The 17,788-nt window shown below is 41.0% G+C and overlaps 1 protein-coding gene across 1 annotated transcript in view; it reads left to right on the top strand.

Annotated features, from left to right (window-relative positions):
• The window catches only part of fto (FTO alpha-ketoglutarate dependent dioxygenase), a 150,148-nt gene that overhangs the window by 68,798 nt on the left and 63,562 nt on the right, over positions 1 to 17,788 (top strand). The window contains exon 8 of the mRNA XM_007889581.2: positions 21 to 145. Coding sequence (XP_007887772.2) covers positions 21 to 145 — 125 coding nt within the window. The remainder of the gene's footprint in view (positions 1 to 20; positions 146 to 17,788) is intronic.

Genomic DNA, 17,788 nt, shown 5'->3' on the forward strand with positions numbered 1-17,788 from the left:
TGTTTTTTTTTCTTTCCCAGACAAAGCTTTTGTTGCATGAAATCAATAAGGAGGAATGGCCTTCAGAAAAGCAGCGTGAAATTCTAAGCTGTCTTCTCCCACTTGTTGAGGAGCGTCAAGTCCTGAGAATGAGCTGGATGGCAAGGTAAGGCCTGCGATTTGTGATGGCCAGACATTTCTAGCAACCAGTGTTTCTGGTTGGACCTAACTGCACTAATTTCTTAATGAAAAAAATCAATAGAGGAGACAAATGCTAATAGCATGTGTCAAAAATATTTGCTTTTCCAAGGGGAAGGGAGGGGGAGGATAAGGAGAAAGACTGGTATAAAGAGATTGGTTGCAAATGCCACTGACTGACATTTTAATCAGAGGCTGGAGCCACTGGTGAAGGAGACAGAGCTGAGTCAGTGACTAAATGCTAGAAGTGCATTTTGAAAGCTTCACGGCAGACAGGGCACAGGCTGCTATCACTAAACACCTGAAGGAAAATATCTGGAGTGTGGTTTTCTTAACTGCCTCAAAACTTTGCTGAGATGTGTCCCCTAGAGGCTGATACACCCATGACCCCTTTTTGTTTGATGTTTTTCCTACCCAGTGACCCATCTTGAACATATGATGCATGAGAGTAGTACGAACAGATTGTTACCATACACCTCAGTTTACCTCATCAAAGCCTTAGACTGACTATTACTTATGAAGCTGAGGTGACTGCCTGTCATCTGGACTGAAGCGCCAACAATGGTAGCTATCAACTACACAGTGTTGAAAGCGATAAAACATCCGCCATGATGCTTCCATGCTGGTGTTTCAGAGATCAGGCTATTGTATATGTTGTCATTACATGGAAAACTATGTGCTAAGGCAGGAAATAATTAGCGTTTGTGTTTTTCTAAGAAGCCAGGCAGTTGTGTTGTACCAAATTACTTTCACCAGGTGAAGGCGGAATCAGCTGGATTTGATAAGTGCATGCCTCGACCTCCCGTTTCCTGAATGGGCTCAAGTGACTACATCACACGATGCGAAGGCTGCAGTTTGTTTGACAGACCATACTTTCTGACGGACGGCCTGTTATAGCTGTTCAAGAGGTGCTCAAGCCATTTGAACTGACCCCATCTTGACCATTCCTAACCAAAGGTCACCACTTGGTCAATAAAATATGAGAGGTGTTACAGATGGCAAATAAACATTAAAACTGCCAGCTGTGAGATTATTGGAGGCATGTTTATTTGTCTCTGTCTGTACGTGGACTGCTGTAGTCCTGCTAAGGTCACAATACAATAATGAAAATTATTTGCAAATTACACTGAGACCTTACCACATTAGCGCAATAAACACAGTGAATGCTCGGTGAGGCAAGAGGCATTGGGCTTGATAAATGGACTGTAAAGATGCCCATCTGGCTTCTAGGCTGCTTTTTAAGGGGAGGACAGATTCAGAAAAAAAAGACTTGGTGGATGTAGATGTAGTGACCCATAATGAATCAAAGGTATAGATTAAGAAGAAAAAAAGTGAGAGGAAAGGGGGCCAGTATAGTGGAGAATGAATATATGATGAATGAGAGAGGGAGGTTCACATTGTGATGAATAGGAGGAGATTGATTGTAGGAAGGCAAAGCGGGCTCAAACTGAGAGCACAGCCTCAAAATTGCTGAGAATGAAGCACAGGTTTAAATGAAGATGTCGGACTTGTGCTTGATGTTCAGCTGCCCACGAAGGCCTGTGACCCCCGTCCAGTTAAATCCGAGGGCATTTCCTTTGTTCGCCATGACCCTTTCTGCTTCCCTACCTCTGTCCTTCACCTGTGTTGCTTTTGTCTGGCAGCCTTGAAACAAATCGAGGCCTGTGCTCAATAGCTGGGAGCTCTGTGGCAAACAATAGAAATCTTGTTTGAATAAATGCTACATTTTAACAGCCACCAGTTGTCGTTTGATTCCTGCAGAACATTTTCCGCTTGCTGTCTCTCCCTTACGCCTCCTCCTTTTCAAGGATAAATCGGGTACATTCTTCTTTTCTGCACTTACTTCTAATGCGCTTGTGAAGGACAATGGACGGGGGATTTTTTTTATATAAAAAAAACGCAAGATGCGAGATTATTTTGGAGTACCACAGGAGAAAAAAAACAGGGATAAATCAGCAATCAACAGCCAAATGATGAAGTAAAGGCCTGGGATTCAGAAAGCTGGGACTTTATAGTGCAGAATTAGGAGAGTTAGTGTAGAGGTGAAAAGAGCTTCTGTCTGCTTTGCTAAAATTAATTGTGCAGAGAAGCCTAATGAAAGCAGCTTAGAAAAAGAACAGTTGTTCGTCGTTCATTACTAATGAGATTTTTCATTAAGTTAAATTGCTATTGGCTCGCTGAAAGGCAAAGTGAGGCTCTAAACCCTGAATGGACAAGTCTAGCTGGCTTACAAAGCACCTAAGGAGCCACATACAGGTATTTGGAAATAACGGCGGGCTTGTCGACAGATGTTCAGGAGATCGCGTTGGTTAGACTCATATTTCTCTTCCAGGCAGCCTATGCTATATACATCAGCCCAGGTGCAAGGTGGCCTTGCCAATAAACTGTCTCCTCCCAGCTCAGTAGCTCATCCCCACATCAGGGTGCGGGGGCTGTAATTAACACTCAGAAGGTTCGAGCTTTACTGGAGTGACGTGTGCAGTAATGATGGTGTTAGCTTCCTTAATTTCCCAGTTTCATCATCAATTATGCCATGTGTTTCATCCAGTTGGTGCTACCCTCCCATTGTTAATTATAACCTACAAGACTGTTACAGTTAATTTTATGGCAAGCATATTGTCTCTTCAAGGCTCCCGAGCAGCTCATAAATTATCTTGAAGGTGAAATGTAACTTGGGGAAATAGTTATGAAAATTCCATCCATCTCGCTTAGGAGGCGCAGCTGCTACTGTCAGCTGCATTGCTACTGCATTGTGAAGGAATTATGGTGGGTCAGGCCTAGGAGGCTGGGCTCAGGCTGTCACCGCAGAGGAAGCCTGTCCTGCCCCTGTCAGACATGCACCTTCTGCCTATCCCCTGTGGCCTCTCCTTTCAAGCAGTAAAAGGCAGCCTGTGCAGGTGTATGGTCCCAGAGCTGTCTGTGTTCATTATTTAACAGGAACCTTCTTTAAGTAGGCAGGTATGAAGACCTTTCTCTTCACTGCTGTCATGATGAGGAGTGGCAATACAGAGGTTGAAAGTACATAACTTCTTAAATAGAGTAATGTTCCTCCTCCGCCCCCTCTTCCCCACCCCCATCGAAAACACTTACAGGAACCTATTGTGGACTTTGACAGTAAAATCATGTTATATTTAAATTCAGACATACTGTGTTTTTGCTGAATCAATTTGGATAATACCACACCTTTTTACCTTTAAAAATCAACTTTATTCGGAATAGGGTTGCTGAATTGATTTTTGAATCCTGAATTATAGAAACTTTACAGGATAGAAAAAGGCTACTCTTTTAGAATTATGGGCCCATTTTCTAACATAGCATTTGCGGAATGATTTGTATTTAAACTTAGAATATTGACTGCAGGAAAAGGTTATGGGAGTTAGTATTGGACAGAAGAATTCCATGGTCTATCTCTTTTGTCATGGAGTGATAGTTGGCATCTTTGTACCAGTGATTTTTCCTAGCAGAACAGTCCAGAGACTGTCTGAATAGTTCGGGATCAGTGCTCAGTGGTAACCAGTGGGGATGAATTGGAAGATTCACTCACCCTCTCATGCCAATCTTGCTCCTTCCAGCAGCCAGTTCGAGGGCAGTATCAGACCAGGCAGTCCATCTACCTACCTGCTCGGCTGTTGACCAGTGTATGTTGGGAGAGCTGATGACCAGTACATGAAAACCCAATTGAACCCACAAAATATGAATTGATTCAAACTACTACACAGATTAATGGGAAGAAAAAAGCTGGTTCGAAAAGAAGCCAGACATTTGATTTGGCGAACACCTGCATTGTTACACTGAGCTTTGTGAATCAAAAGTGAATTAAAGTTTCTAATGGGAATATGCTCTGCCACGTTTGAAGAACAAATTTGAAAATTGTCGAACCTCCTAATGGATGTAATAAGGGCCCCGGGGAATAAGAATGTTTTCTGGAATAAGAGATTGATGGAATGACTTGTTTGCGCCTCTCGCTTTAATCATTTCTCTCCACCTTATTCCAGCAAAAAAAGAAATGCGCCCAAACTAGTTTTCTCCAAATACACCACAAAATGGTAAGCTTATCACTGTCTGGTTTCGCTGCAGAAATATGTACTGCAATTCTCAAAGATATGAAATTATTATCATGAATAAAGCAGAGTGTCGAGTGATTATGTGACCAATAATGAAGCATTATCATGACTAATATATTTGGTGTTTGGGGTTTGCGATTAGAGTTTCAAGGTAGTAGTATCAATGCATTCAAGTTCCCACTTGTACCAATGCATTTGAGTCCACCTTGTTCAAATATAGCAATACATGTATGTTGGAAGTTGGCAGAGAGCTTCGGAGCAGAACGTACGTAACTGTTTTTGTGTGATATTGGGGAACGCTTTATAACTTTGTTGACATATGTTGCCTCTTCTATTTGCTCAGTACGGTACTTGTCCAGCTGAGACCATTAAGGCTTTGGCAGGACTGGGTACATGTCTTCACTTCTAAGTGGACGTTTTTGTTTTGGTCAGCCAGATATCTGACACATGCGAAATCCCTTCACACACCAACACATTAAAATTTTCCTGGGTCTGGAATGGAATGTGCACTCTCTCTCTCTCTGAAAAGACGCACCCTGCTTATCTAATTCTGGAGCGTATTTGCCGCAGGTTGGTGAGAGTCGAGGCTTGGTGATCCCAGAGTGTCCATTGGGCTACTTGCTTGAGTTTAACCAGCTAAAATGCAGAGCTTGCCAATGAGAGTGGCGTCTGGAAAGCTTCCACTGCTTGTCCGGCGAGGACCACCCTCCCTGATAGGGCTTTGACTTTGTAGGATCTACAGGACCTGATTGGAAGAATCCTTGCTCCCAGTAAATATCCATGCTTATTCCCTCCAGATAATACTTTTAGATTTTGTGCTTTATTAACCCCGGGAGAGGTCTAAGTGAAAGGCTGAGTGGACTCATCAGAATTCAAACCAGGGCCAAACTCTGATCCCTATTCTTGTACTCAACCACTTATATCAATAAATAAATTGAAAACTTCATATAATTAATGGAACAATCAACATGGTGGACCCCGATGAACCACAGAAATGAAAGAACAAGCAACATTTTCTTGGCAGGCATTCACTAAAGGGAAAACTGATCTACTACGTCACTTGAAGTGCAAGCCTTGTAATTTTGAAATAGCCAATTTGTGCTGTTTTGGGTGATTTCACTGTCTGTATCAGATACAGGTATGAGGAAGGAGCCAAGGTATCTGTATTATGAGGAGCTGAGGCCAGTTTGGGTTTCATTGTATATAATTAGTGAATTGTGATGAAAACAGAGCCTCTGTAGTGGTCAGAAACAATGAGAAGACCTTTAACTTCAAATTCTGTCGCAAAGAAATCTGTCTCTTTAGGCTGCGGCAGACTGGCATTTCTGACGTATAAGCAGATGTGAGCATTGTTACTAATGACAGGTGATTATAAGTGGCATGGGTGCCAGGGTAATTAAACCATTCCTTGACAGCAACATTTGGTGCTGTGGTATTCCTGCATTAGAATAATCGTTACAGCACATTTTCACCTGCTAGGCCACAGCTTCGAACATCATTAATTTTGTACTGGAACATGGTGCCTGGAGAAATGGACTTGGGCTGATTTTCCACAACATTGTATGCCGGGTGCCCAGAGTTCTTCCCAGTCTGGTGGCAGCAGTTCTGTAAGTGTTCTATGACGAGCAGCATTTTGCAGTAATGACAGGCAGTGGCTATGACTGACAGGATCTCTGAGCGAATTGAGCAGGTTCCATTACAAGAGAAAGAAGGTTACCCGAGATAAAAACCAAATGGTCCAATTGTGCTTGGTTCTGACCCCTTGACTTCACATCATGCTGCAGCAAAGAAAACAGGTGATACCTTCTAGCATCTCTGAGACGTGCTGATAAAACTGTTTGGATTTTCTTGTTTAAAAGAATCCGTCTGCGGCATGCTTGTAAAGTGAAACACGATAGGAAAACAAAGGCAACGGCATTAGTCATTTTCTTCTCTCTTACGGGCAGAAAGTGGAGCATTGTCATTCTACCTAAGAATTTATCTAGGACATACCTTCCAGAAATCAATACAAGATAAATGATTGTTCTCTGAACTTCCCCCTGCCCCCTCCTGCTGCCATGGTAATATGCCTGCTATTCACCTGTAGCCAACCTGACGCCAAGCTAAATGGGAGATCTTGGTGTCGAAAGTATCCTTTTTTGTTGCCACTCGAAATTGAGTGCAGTTTTACACTTGTTTCTAGCCTGATGCCTGAGGCTCCAGATAAAGTTATACTGAGAAGCTTAATTAAACTGTCTCTGTCTGCCCTCACTTGACTGGCTTTACAATATCATTTAACTAACAGACATTCCTAACTGTTGAAGCCAGTACCAGCATGTCTCCAATGGGAAAGGTAAAATGAATAAAATTTGTTAATATGTACGAGCACCTTATCCAGTGTGTCAGACAGATGTGCGAGCATTTACTCCTGTGTTAGCAGCTTTGTAATTGCACTGCATACTTATTACTTCATATTGAAGTACAATAGATGTAAGAGAGAAATTCTGCTTGGCACGAGCATCTGGTTATGCCTATTATGTAGGTCATACATGTTATAAAGAATTAAAAGAGAATGATCCTAACATTTCCTGCATAAGCTTGTAATCTGTTAAACCCTGTTATATGTAGCATTCACAGATTTTTTTGCCATATCTTCATAAGGTAATATTTTCACCTGGCAGGGGTTTGTCCCTGACGGTGGATCCATTTTGTCGCAGAAACTGTTACGTGATGTAATATTGGGTGATACTGTGACAAGGCACTATACCAATGTCCTACACCAGTGGTGGCTAACCATGGCCCACGGGGCTGTCAAGAAATGGCCTAGTGAACATTCGCACTAGTCTAGTCTTCATTTATGGCAAGAAATATTCAATCAGGAAAATTTCTGTTATTGGCCAACCAAAAAAGAGCAACCAACTGCAGGTGTCCTTAGGGAATTGAAGTATTTCAGCCAGATTTCCCTGCTAATGACTGATGTCCAGCAGCTTCTGTTGGAAATTATGCATTGTTGGACATTGGTGAAGGTAGGATCGGGCGTGACTGTAATGATTTCATACCTCCCAGCTAAATAGCCTTTGTGACTGTCCATCCTAAGCTACTTCAATGGGGTAGAGAAACCAGCTCAGGCCTATTACCGAGCATAAGCCACCACCTTCAAGATGCCTTCAAAGAAACGCCACAAGGTCACAAAGATCCACACTTTGTGGTTGAGTTCCTTTAGCACATCTTATTGAAACTGATTTGGTGGACTGTTTGGAATCCAGGAACAGGCTGCGTTTGCAGTCATTAAAGAGTTAATATTGTGGGCATGTGGTTTTGTTTAGTTGTGAATACGTGGGGGTTACATGTGTGTTTTTGCAGAAAGCTCTCTGAGACCTATGTGCAAGGCATTAACGGCTGTCCTGAACTGGCTGCTTGATGAGAACTGAACTGGTGTTGAACTACAAATGACTTGTATTATTTAGTGATATGGATCTTAGGAGTGTCACAATAACAATAAAAGCTCCACATAATAAGAGATGGTATTTGGCAATTTATGAAGTCTGAAACAGAGCATTTCCAACTACAGGAGGTAGCTTCCTGTTTTGCTTTGGGTGATTTGTCATAGTTAAAGCAAAAATATCTAGCTGAGGTGGCAGGCAAATGAGCCATTCCCGGGCTTTGTCAATTCTGCTCATGAAATGGTCATCACTGAGAGCTGGGCGGCTGTCTCGCCTCACTGTTTTCCCCTCTTCCAACCAAATCTGAACAAGAACACTCATTCTGTCAGGCAGCTGTGAAAAGGGCTGTCAGCTGGTATCCCGGCAGAACATGAAGTGTCAGAAACACCACGCCAGAGGTTGTGTTTGCAGAGTTAAAGCTGTCACCAGTCAGAGCTCAGTGGGATGGAGTTACAACTGGCTTGCTGACTAGTTGACTGTGTTCCCCAAGACTGGCAGCTGGCAGAGAACAACATCCTGGTAAAGTAAAGGGCTTTTTCACGAGAGCAGAACCCGTAGCATTGTTTTCAACATTTTGCTTCAGACAATGTTTGCAACATGACCACATGGCGTAAAATCTCTCACTTGCATCACACTTCATTGTATGTAGTTCAGCAGTGCAGCCCAATCTGACTGAGTTTCGTATATGCCTCCACCTTAGCCCGAGAACACACAGAAAAGAATGACTTGTGGTATTTGGAGGATAATTAAAAATAAGGATGAATAGATTGAACCACTTGTTGCTATAGTGTTCCTCATTCTGTGAATGATGTTATCCTCCCCAAACAAATTTGTTGACTCTCTGCCGCACTGGGTCATTGTTCCATCGGGATTGGATTCCTGTGTCTAGGTTTCTGTGTTCTCTATCTGTGTAATGTGAAACAAGTGGTCTCACTTACACATGCTGTCTGTGTCTTTCACTCTCACCCAGTCTTTGTAATTCTATACCATTGTACTTCCACACTCTTACTGCCTAGTATATGTAATTTCAGTCACACCCTTCACTATTCTTCCACTAGTTGCCAAAACTGAACTATGTTTTACACCCAACTCAATTGCTGTCTCTCTTTTGATGTCAGATCAATCACTGTTGCTGTTGCCACCCGCCGGTGCTCAGCTCTGTTTTACATAACATTAAAACTTGATGTTTTCTCCTCGCTTCTTTTCTGAAAGGTTCACCTGCTTTGCGAAATGCATCATGCCCTAACTAAGAGAACCTTCTCTTAAGCCTCTGCCAATCCCATTCATGATCTGTCTTGTGAGTGAACAGGTCCAGCCTGTAGGTGAACAGCCTGGTCACCCACAGAAGGGTTTCCTTATTTCACTGTGATCTGCGCTGCACTATCCCCAATGACTTGATCAGAGATGTGGTGAATCATGTCGCCTCCACCTCTTGGCTTCTCAGTTGAATTAACAGCAATCCTCAGAGGGGATGCGTATAAAAAGAAAAACGTACAACAAGCAGTCAGCTTGCTAAAAATGCAATAATCCATAGCAACGTTGAGTGCTATCAGGGCAATGCGTCACTTCAATATAACAAAGTGAAGTGTTTGACAGCAGGGCTCTGCAATTGAGCTCTTCCTCCTGGAAAGTGAAATCTTTTCAAACTAAGGATGTCGGTCACATCAGAGAATGATTTAGGTGGAATCTTGGTGCTTCCAAACTGGAACGTGTGTTTTTTTTCTTAAAATAAATATAGAAGATGAACCGTTTAAATAAAAGTACCATTTTCATGAAAATAACCATTTCATTAATAAGCTTTCTGAGTGCCCCTGACCCCTCCTTCCCACCATAACTTCTGACACTTCGCCCCTGATCTCTTGAATTCCCTGCTTCAATCGCTCCACCTCACCCCCACTCAATCTATTTTAAAACCTAATTTTTCAACTGTGCCTATGGTCACCACCATTCCCCCTTTCTCTATTGTTCATCAATTAACCCTCCCATTGTACAGCCATCTGAGCTTTATTCTATGTTCACACTATGTGAACAGTGTTATATAAATGCCAGTTGCTGTTGTCACAATTTCCAGAGTTATTGTACATAAATACTCTGCAACGTTTTCATTATTAATCCTTGTTCTCATATCTCACAGAGAAGATCGACCTTCTCCCCCTCCCCGCCCCAGGCTCTAACATCACATCAAAAAAGGTCCTGGAATGTTGAAGAGACGAGGCTTCATACTTGTATTAAACATCGAGGAGTGCAGGCTTTCTAACAAAAACATCTTTATGCTTGACTTGAAAGGGAAAGCCATTTGAGTAGTCCTTTAATTGTGGTACCAATATAGGTAAGAGGATTTGCTTTTAGACCCTATATTTCACCTTCTCAGCAATTTTGTATCATTGCTGATCTCCAAACCTTTTTATGGCTTAAATGATTCAGCACTTCTGTCTGTTACAGATTCAAGAATAGTTTGTATCCGGCCATAATCTGAAGAGCATGCATTTCTTTCAACGTTCAAAGTGTTACAAGATGATTGGGTTGTATCCAACGAGCACCCAAGCTAATGTCAGGACCGGAGTTCATAATATCTTAATAATTTAACTCTTTAAGGATCACTGTAGTTGATTTTTTTTACAGTAGAATAAAAATCCATCCAGAAAGAGCAATATCTGGGAGTGATTACATAGCAGTAAGCTCATCAAGAGGTTCAGAGGATGCCATAAACCACAGGAGCTGGGCCCTGAGTTGGGATTGCTGCATTGAACTCACTCCCAGCAATTTACTATTCTTTATAATAGATACTGAAGGGTATGAGTGATTTCCTTCCATTTTGCCAGCTGTGAGTGTCATGCCAAATAGGACTGGCAGCATGTTGCTCCTTTTCATTCACAAATTGTGCCAGTGTTCACAGTGAAGGATATAATATGGAGTAATCACTGCACGTTTAGATAGTGGCAACCATCAATTGATAAAATGAAGAATAAAAATCCTTACATTTGACAATAGCACCTTATCACGTTGTTGAGGCGTCTCAAAGTGCTTCACAGAATATACTGTATATGCTCTAACCACTACGCTAAATCACTCCAAAATTGGGGAAAGTAATCTAATGGGTATGTACTGTATACTGTGCTGTATAAAATACCACAAGATTCCAGAAGTTAAAAAGGTAGTTTCAAAATTCAGTAATAATGAAGTGTTTGTGAGGAGGGCGTGTTGTTTTTACTATCAGATTATTTATATCATTAGACCCACAGAACCTAAGATGATCCTTGCTCATCTGTTGGAGCTAACTAATCATGTAGGCAAACTCAGTAGCTATTGCATGCCAGCAGTATCCCACAAACAGCAATACTGAATAGTCAGTAGATAGGGGTTCAAGCCCTGTGTCAGGACTTTGAAATCACATCATCTTGGCTGATACACTAATACAATGCAGGTTTGTGCAAAATTGTTGGAAATTCAGGATACCACAAGGTTCAGGAAGTCAAAGAGCTAAAGAATGAAGTAGTTGCAATGAATATGCATTGTTTTTACGGTTAGATAATTTATATAAAAAATATTCTTCGGATGAGGCATTAAACTAACGTTCCATCTGCTTATTCAGTTGAATGTTTTAAAAATCCCCTGGCATTATCCGAAAAAAGAAGGGAGTTTCTCTTGGTGTCCTGGTGAACAATCCTCTCCCAAAAATTGGTCTTTCTCTTTATGACTGCTTGTGGAATATTGGTGTACATAAATGGAATGTTTCCCTAAAAATACACTTTACACTGAAGCACTTTGAGATGTCCTTATTTGAAAGGTGCTATATCAAATGCAAGCATTAGTATTATAATATATGGTGGGGGGAATTTAATCATATAAATACACTGATATCAGAAAAACCTTGAGTTCAGCTCAACTCAAGCCCAGTGAAGCTCCCCAGTTCTCCAACAGCTCACGCCACATTGTTCTCTCTATATTTTATATAAGAACCTGAAAGGAATGATGGTAGACAAGACCATAACTCTGCAGGCCAGCTTCGTTATAGATTTTAGCTGCCAACAGAGTGGAAAAGGAAATAATTTACAAGCTTCAGAAGCACACAGCATGTCGGGTTTCATCTCCAACATGAATGATGTGATGGGCACAGTGCTCTACGCAGGATTAACAGCTTAAAAATATTTGTAATCCAAATCAATGTACCTAGGACATTTGTCAGTAATTATTGTTTTAAAAAAAAGTTTCACATGGAGAAATGCAATTTTTAATGAAATAATTGCTAAATCATGCCTTCCTGAAACATCTGATCAAAACCCAGAAGTTAAAAATAACTAGATTTAAAAGGAAGCATATGAAATAGAAAACGTAAAGAGTGCTGCTTCCACATTTGGTAAAGTTTCGGACTTTTGCTCTCTGCTGGGTTAGTTGATCTCAGCTGTCAATAGGTTGCTTCAGTTAGCATCTGGGCTGGGTAAGAGGAAAATCAGGCATCATTCTTGCTTGAATGAATGAATCTACACACAATGGGTTTCTGAACTTGACTATCTGTCAAGGAGAAGTGCCACAGTGAAGTTCTTTCTCCTCAAGTAGAACAGAAAATGAAAGCTAAACCCAGGACACTCTTTCACACCTCTCAGCAACTGGTTACAGAGTTGTACTGGTCTCCCCTCTTTGCCCTGGGAATGGTACTTGGTGCTCATAGGTTTAAATAGGGTAAAGAGAAGTAACTTATTTAGAAGGAGGAATGAGTAATGCAGTTCAATTCTGTACTTTAATTTTCCTTTGTGAAATCTAAATTATGTATCTGGGTCTGGTGCTAAGGCAAAAGGGAGATGAAAATGGTCTGTGCAGATCCTGAACATGAAGTTAATCAACAGGCGAGGTGGGTGGGTTGAACGACCTTTCATTTCTTTCTCACCTTCTTATGTTCTTATGTAATATTAATGCAGTTTTGATGCTGTGAACAGGACAGATGATCTTAAATTGTCTCCATTTGTGCTAGAGTAACTCACGTGCTATATTTTATTGATACAGCAGTATGATTCAGTGGGGCTCGTCTTTCACTGCTGTCCTCTTTAATTTATTAGTGATGTTCAGATTATAAATGGCATACGTGCATTTGTGCTGCTCGGTTAATTACAGTATGGATATCAAAGGCATTTTATTCTAATATTACAAAGGTTTTGTTGATTTGAAATTAATTTTATTTATAGAATAGACCCTTTCTGTATTTGTGTGTTTGGAGATTTGTATGCTTTGGAAAAAGTATTTTATAGAGTTTCCTGGTTGCTTGTGGGACATTGCTGTGGTTGCTGCATTTGCTTTCAAAATATAGTCACTACAGTAAATCCTGTCAAGCGCTTTGAGACGTCCTCCTGATGTGAAACACTGAATGCTGCTCAGTGGATGTGGTCATTGTCACTCCATTCTCAACACAGTCGGACGTGCACTTGATTGGTGCAGGAAGAATCAATCTATCACCTCTATCACATGTAAAAATAATAATAGTAAATTGGTCACTCAATCCACGACTGTTTGTGGGACACTGCTGTGCGCAATTGGTAGCCGCGTTTCGCCCACAAGATATTCAGTCAATTCTCTTTACAGTATCTTCTGTGAAGCGCTTTGAGATGTCTCAAAGACGTGATGAGGCACTGTATCAAATGCAAGGATTATTTTTTATATTATGTGAATCTCATCTTCTGAAGGTGTAGTGTGTTCCCTGAGATAAGAGTTTCTCAAACTCTGTTTTCTCTTTTGGATGTTTTGCTTCCTGCTCCAGCAATGTACCGTATTGCTCACTTAACATCATTGTTCTTCAAACAAAAACAGAAGTCACTTGGAACACTCAGCAGATCAGGCAGCATCTATGGAGAAAAGAAAATGAGTCAATGTTTCAGGACCATGACCTTTCGTCAGAACAGAACAATGTTCTGATGAAGGATCGTGGACCCGAAAGTTGACTCACTTTCCTTTCTCCATAGATGCTGCCTGACCCGCTGAGTGTTCCCAGTGACTTCTGTTTTTGTTTCAGATTTCCGGCATCTGCAGTATTTTGTGACCATTATTCCTCGTGTGTCTTTTGTTCTTGTTATATCTGTCCGTTTCCCGAAGGATCACTTTGAATGTTCAGTGCTTGTTCGCAGATGTGGTCCTGGTGTTCTTTCATCTTCCGCACAAAAAAATTGCTTACATTTATGAGCTTTTCTGTAAATCCCCAAAGACGGGCATTTAGGGAAAGAATAAAAGTGAGGTGCTCCAGTTGGTATTAGTTGGAGCATTATTCTTGAGTTTGTCAACCATCTTCTGTTTATAAATTAAATCTACACAGAGTTTAGTACTTACGCCAGAGCTACCCATACCTTCACCTTTAACATTTCGCTGTCAACCACCATTTGCTGAGGGAAGGCAGGTGACTTGTTCTCGGGCGTCTGTCTGTACCTTGAGTTAGCCACCAAGATGTACATGAGAACAGCTGTTTTAACCCAGTTTCACCTCCATCCTTTGGGAAAAGTGTCTGGTTTCCACTTGTCAATCTCGATAATGAGCTGGCTGTGATTGGAATCTCACTGTGCAGGGAGTAGGACACACTGATACACATTGTATTGCTCCATAACACTGTGCGAACATCAGCATGCTGAGCCTGGTTACATACACGACATAATAGATTTAGGAATAATTATACAAAAAAATATTTGTCAAACATAAAAATTGCTGTTAAATATTTCAACAACTATTATAAGGCCATCTCGGTTGAAAGGATCTGAAGCATTTGGTCTGAATCACACTTTTCCCTCTCCAATTTTCCCTCTCCTGATGGAATCTAAGGGATTGTTTGTGGATCCTGGTAGCCCTCCAGTAGCCATTCTTCAGTGGTCCAAGTGGCCGTAGAATTATACAACACAGAAAGAGGTTATTCGGCCCATTGTGTCTGCCGGCCATCTTTCATGTGTGAATGACATGGGTCTATTCAGCCATGGAGATATTGCAGCTGAGCCTGTTGTCTCCTGATAGCCAAACTTACGCTTTCCAAAAGGGGTCACTGGAGAGTGATAGGAAACAGGAACCTGGCTACTTGTCCCCTCCTTAACCCAGGCCATAATTGTCGTATCTTCTTTCACTACCACCTTGACTAAAGTAGGCTTATTAAATTCAGACCAGAGAGAGAACCTGGGATTATCCTGGTTGAGTACTGCACCCACTCACGGAGCTCTGTCTTCAATGTTTACATCATGTTAACATTGGTATCAGAGTATATTGAAGCATCACCAATCATCAACCTGGAGAAAGATAGTCTGTGATACTCAGCAGAAGTGAGCCAGGGTACTAAAGGTGGTTCCCCTCCCAGGTAGAGAGAGCAAACATGTTCTCAAACCAAGAGGTCAGGGTTTCCGGTCAATACATGGTCACACCAGATGTCGGTGGCAGGTTCAGAAAGCCATGTAATACTTTGATCGAGCTTAAGGAGCTACGGCGGAGCTGAAGACCAAGCTGTAATAAGCCATTATCCAATCCAGCCTGCTGAAGAGCATTGAGACCTGCCCGTTTACAAAGGAAAAACAGCGGTGCTTGGAGGCTGTCCAGAATTGACATATGCACTACAGGCTGCTCTGGGAACACCATAGGATGGTAACATTCAGAGAATGGCTCCATAGAAAAGTGGTCACAGGGTTCTATGATGTTTGGATGGATGACAGGATAATTCTTCTGATGCCAGCTGGAGGGAAAAGACCAAGAGGACATCCTTAATGTTGATGGGTGGATATAGCAAGACAGAATTTGAAAGCAATGGGCATCCCTGAGGGCAGCTGGTGATTCACGGCTTCAAGTGGAATGGCAGACATTGTCAATGTGGCAACTGGATTGTTTTCTTGAAATGCCAATGGGGATTATATAAGTAACCGCATTTATTGGTTATCTAGTAAGAAAGATTGAAAGGGTTAGAAACCTAAAGAATTTATTTCAAAACTAAGATGTGAACATCTTCGAAACAATTTTTTTAAAAAACTCTGGAAATGTATTTTGTTTACGAAAGGGCATTAGATGCCTAAATTGGCATTTATATTAAAAAATTCTTAATTGTTTTGAAGAGGAGAAATTAAAATGATGACGGCTGCAAGTATTGTATATTTAAAAAAGTAAAATGGGACAAAGCAATAGAGCAGTGTGATAAATGAGGGGCTGATGGAGAGTTTGGTAGGGCACAGTACAGTTTAGGAGAATAAATAATGTAAGGAGCTGATGGAGTGACTTGTTATGGAGCCGTTGGGGCTATAATTGACTTCAACGCCCTCGGGTTAAGGAGATGAAAATCAGTCAGAGCTCCTGTTCCTTATTGTTATCCAGAGATGTGTGAGGGTGGACCTTGGAAAAGCAAAGTCCAGGTTTAGCTGTGTTTCCCTCTGTGGTTAAATAGGCTGCAAACACCCATGGTCAAGATTCACACGTGAATAACGGCCACTTTGGCAAGATACTGGAGGACGATCTAAGTAGAACAAAAAAAGCATCACTCACCTTGAATTCCCAATCTCAGCCAGAACTATCGAAGGGAGGTCTGCTGAGAAGAGGGGGCCCGGGAAAGTCCGTGCAACAACAAAAACAAGATTACACTTGTATAGCGCCTTTCGCGTCGGGAGGACATCCCAAGGCACTGAGGAAGCAAATTTATGTGAGCCAACAGTTATTTTTGCTTCCTTTGGTAACTTTTGGGAATTTGGCTCGTGTTCATTTATTTTGTATGTTTTCCACTCACTAAACAAATATAAATTGATTGTTATTTGCTGGTTTCATACCATGATTATCACTCCACACTACACCGCTACTGGTGTATATAGCTTGCAGAATCTTGTGTGTATTGCCCACAAAGTATACAGTCACGACACTTTACAGTATATTCTGTTAAGCGCTTTGAGACATCTCGACGACGTGATAAGGTGCTATATCAAATGTAAGGATTATTATTTTTATCTTAGGGTATCAAGGGCACAAATACTTTAGGTTGAAAATACGCACTCCCAACAGTCATGTTCACTTTGAAGTGAGAGTACATTGACATCAGGAAAATAAGCACATACCTTCTTCAACCAGACATTCTTATTAACATGGGTCCTGTTAAGCAGCTGCTCTACAAACTAAAATACTTTGAACACTACGTTCTCAGAGGTGGGAAACTGGTCAACTCACTTGTCCACCACAATATTTGTCAAGCGCTTTTGAGACTTTCTCACACACGAAGGTTGCTGTATAAATGCAAGTAATTCTTAAAACCTTTTATAGAAGCCAGACTCATCAATATGATCTTCCAGTGGAAATCTAATCTAATTGCCACCCTAATTATTATTGCCTTCCACCTCTAACAACACCCAATTGTCTAGTTTAATGTTCACACTTTCCACTGGAGCAGATTCAATTCAACAGTAAGTACATTTCTTGACTGCTACGAGGGCGATTACAAATAATTATGGCACACATAGGATCTCATCATTAAGATGAAGATTAAACTTTGGCTTCATAGCCCTGAGGTAAAATTTTCTTATGACATGCAATATATTCAAAAGTAGTACCGGTAATAAAGAAAGAGATTGCTCAGGCTTTTCAGAAGCAAATAAATCATCAGCACTTTGAGGTTTACATGGTTTCATAAACTCTTCATTTTGCATTAGAAATCAGAGGCACTAAACTATGATTAAAAGCAGATTACAGAAAGATCATCATATAATGTATTAAAATTAAGTACATTATTAACAATAATTTAACCTTATTACTCATCACCATGATGTGACATGTTAGTAGTAACACCCTTATTATTTATGATGTATTTTGTGTATCTGCTACACCATAAACAATTGTACAGTGTTTAAAAGTGATGAGTGAAACATATATGATGGGTGTTTTTAATGTCTGGTTTAATGTCTTAATGTATTTAATGTCTGGTTTAATATTGGCCAATTTATTATCTATTTTATCTTTTATTATCTTCAGATGAGACATTAAAACGAGGTCCCATCTGCCTGTTCAGGTGGACATTAAAGATCCTGTGGCACTATTCACAAAGAGAAGGGAGATTCTCCCGGTGTCCTGGCCAACAATCCCCCAAATAAAATTGGTCAATCATTCCATAGCTGTTTGTGGGACATTGCTGTGCATAAACTGGCTGCC

This window comes from Callorhinchus milii, unplaced genomic scaffold, assembly GCF_018977255.1.
Source record: "Callorhinchus milii isolate IMCB2004 unplaced genomic scaffold, IMCB_Cmil_1.0 Scaffold14, whole genome shotgun sequence".
NCBI lineage: Eukaryota > Metazoa > Chordata > Chondrichthyes > Chimaeriformes > Callorhinchidae > Callorhinchus > Callorhinchus milii.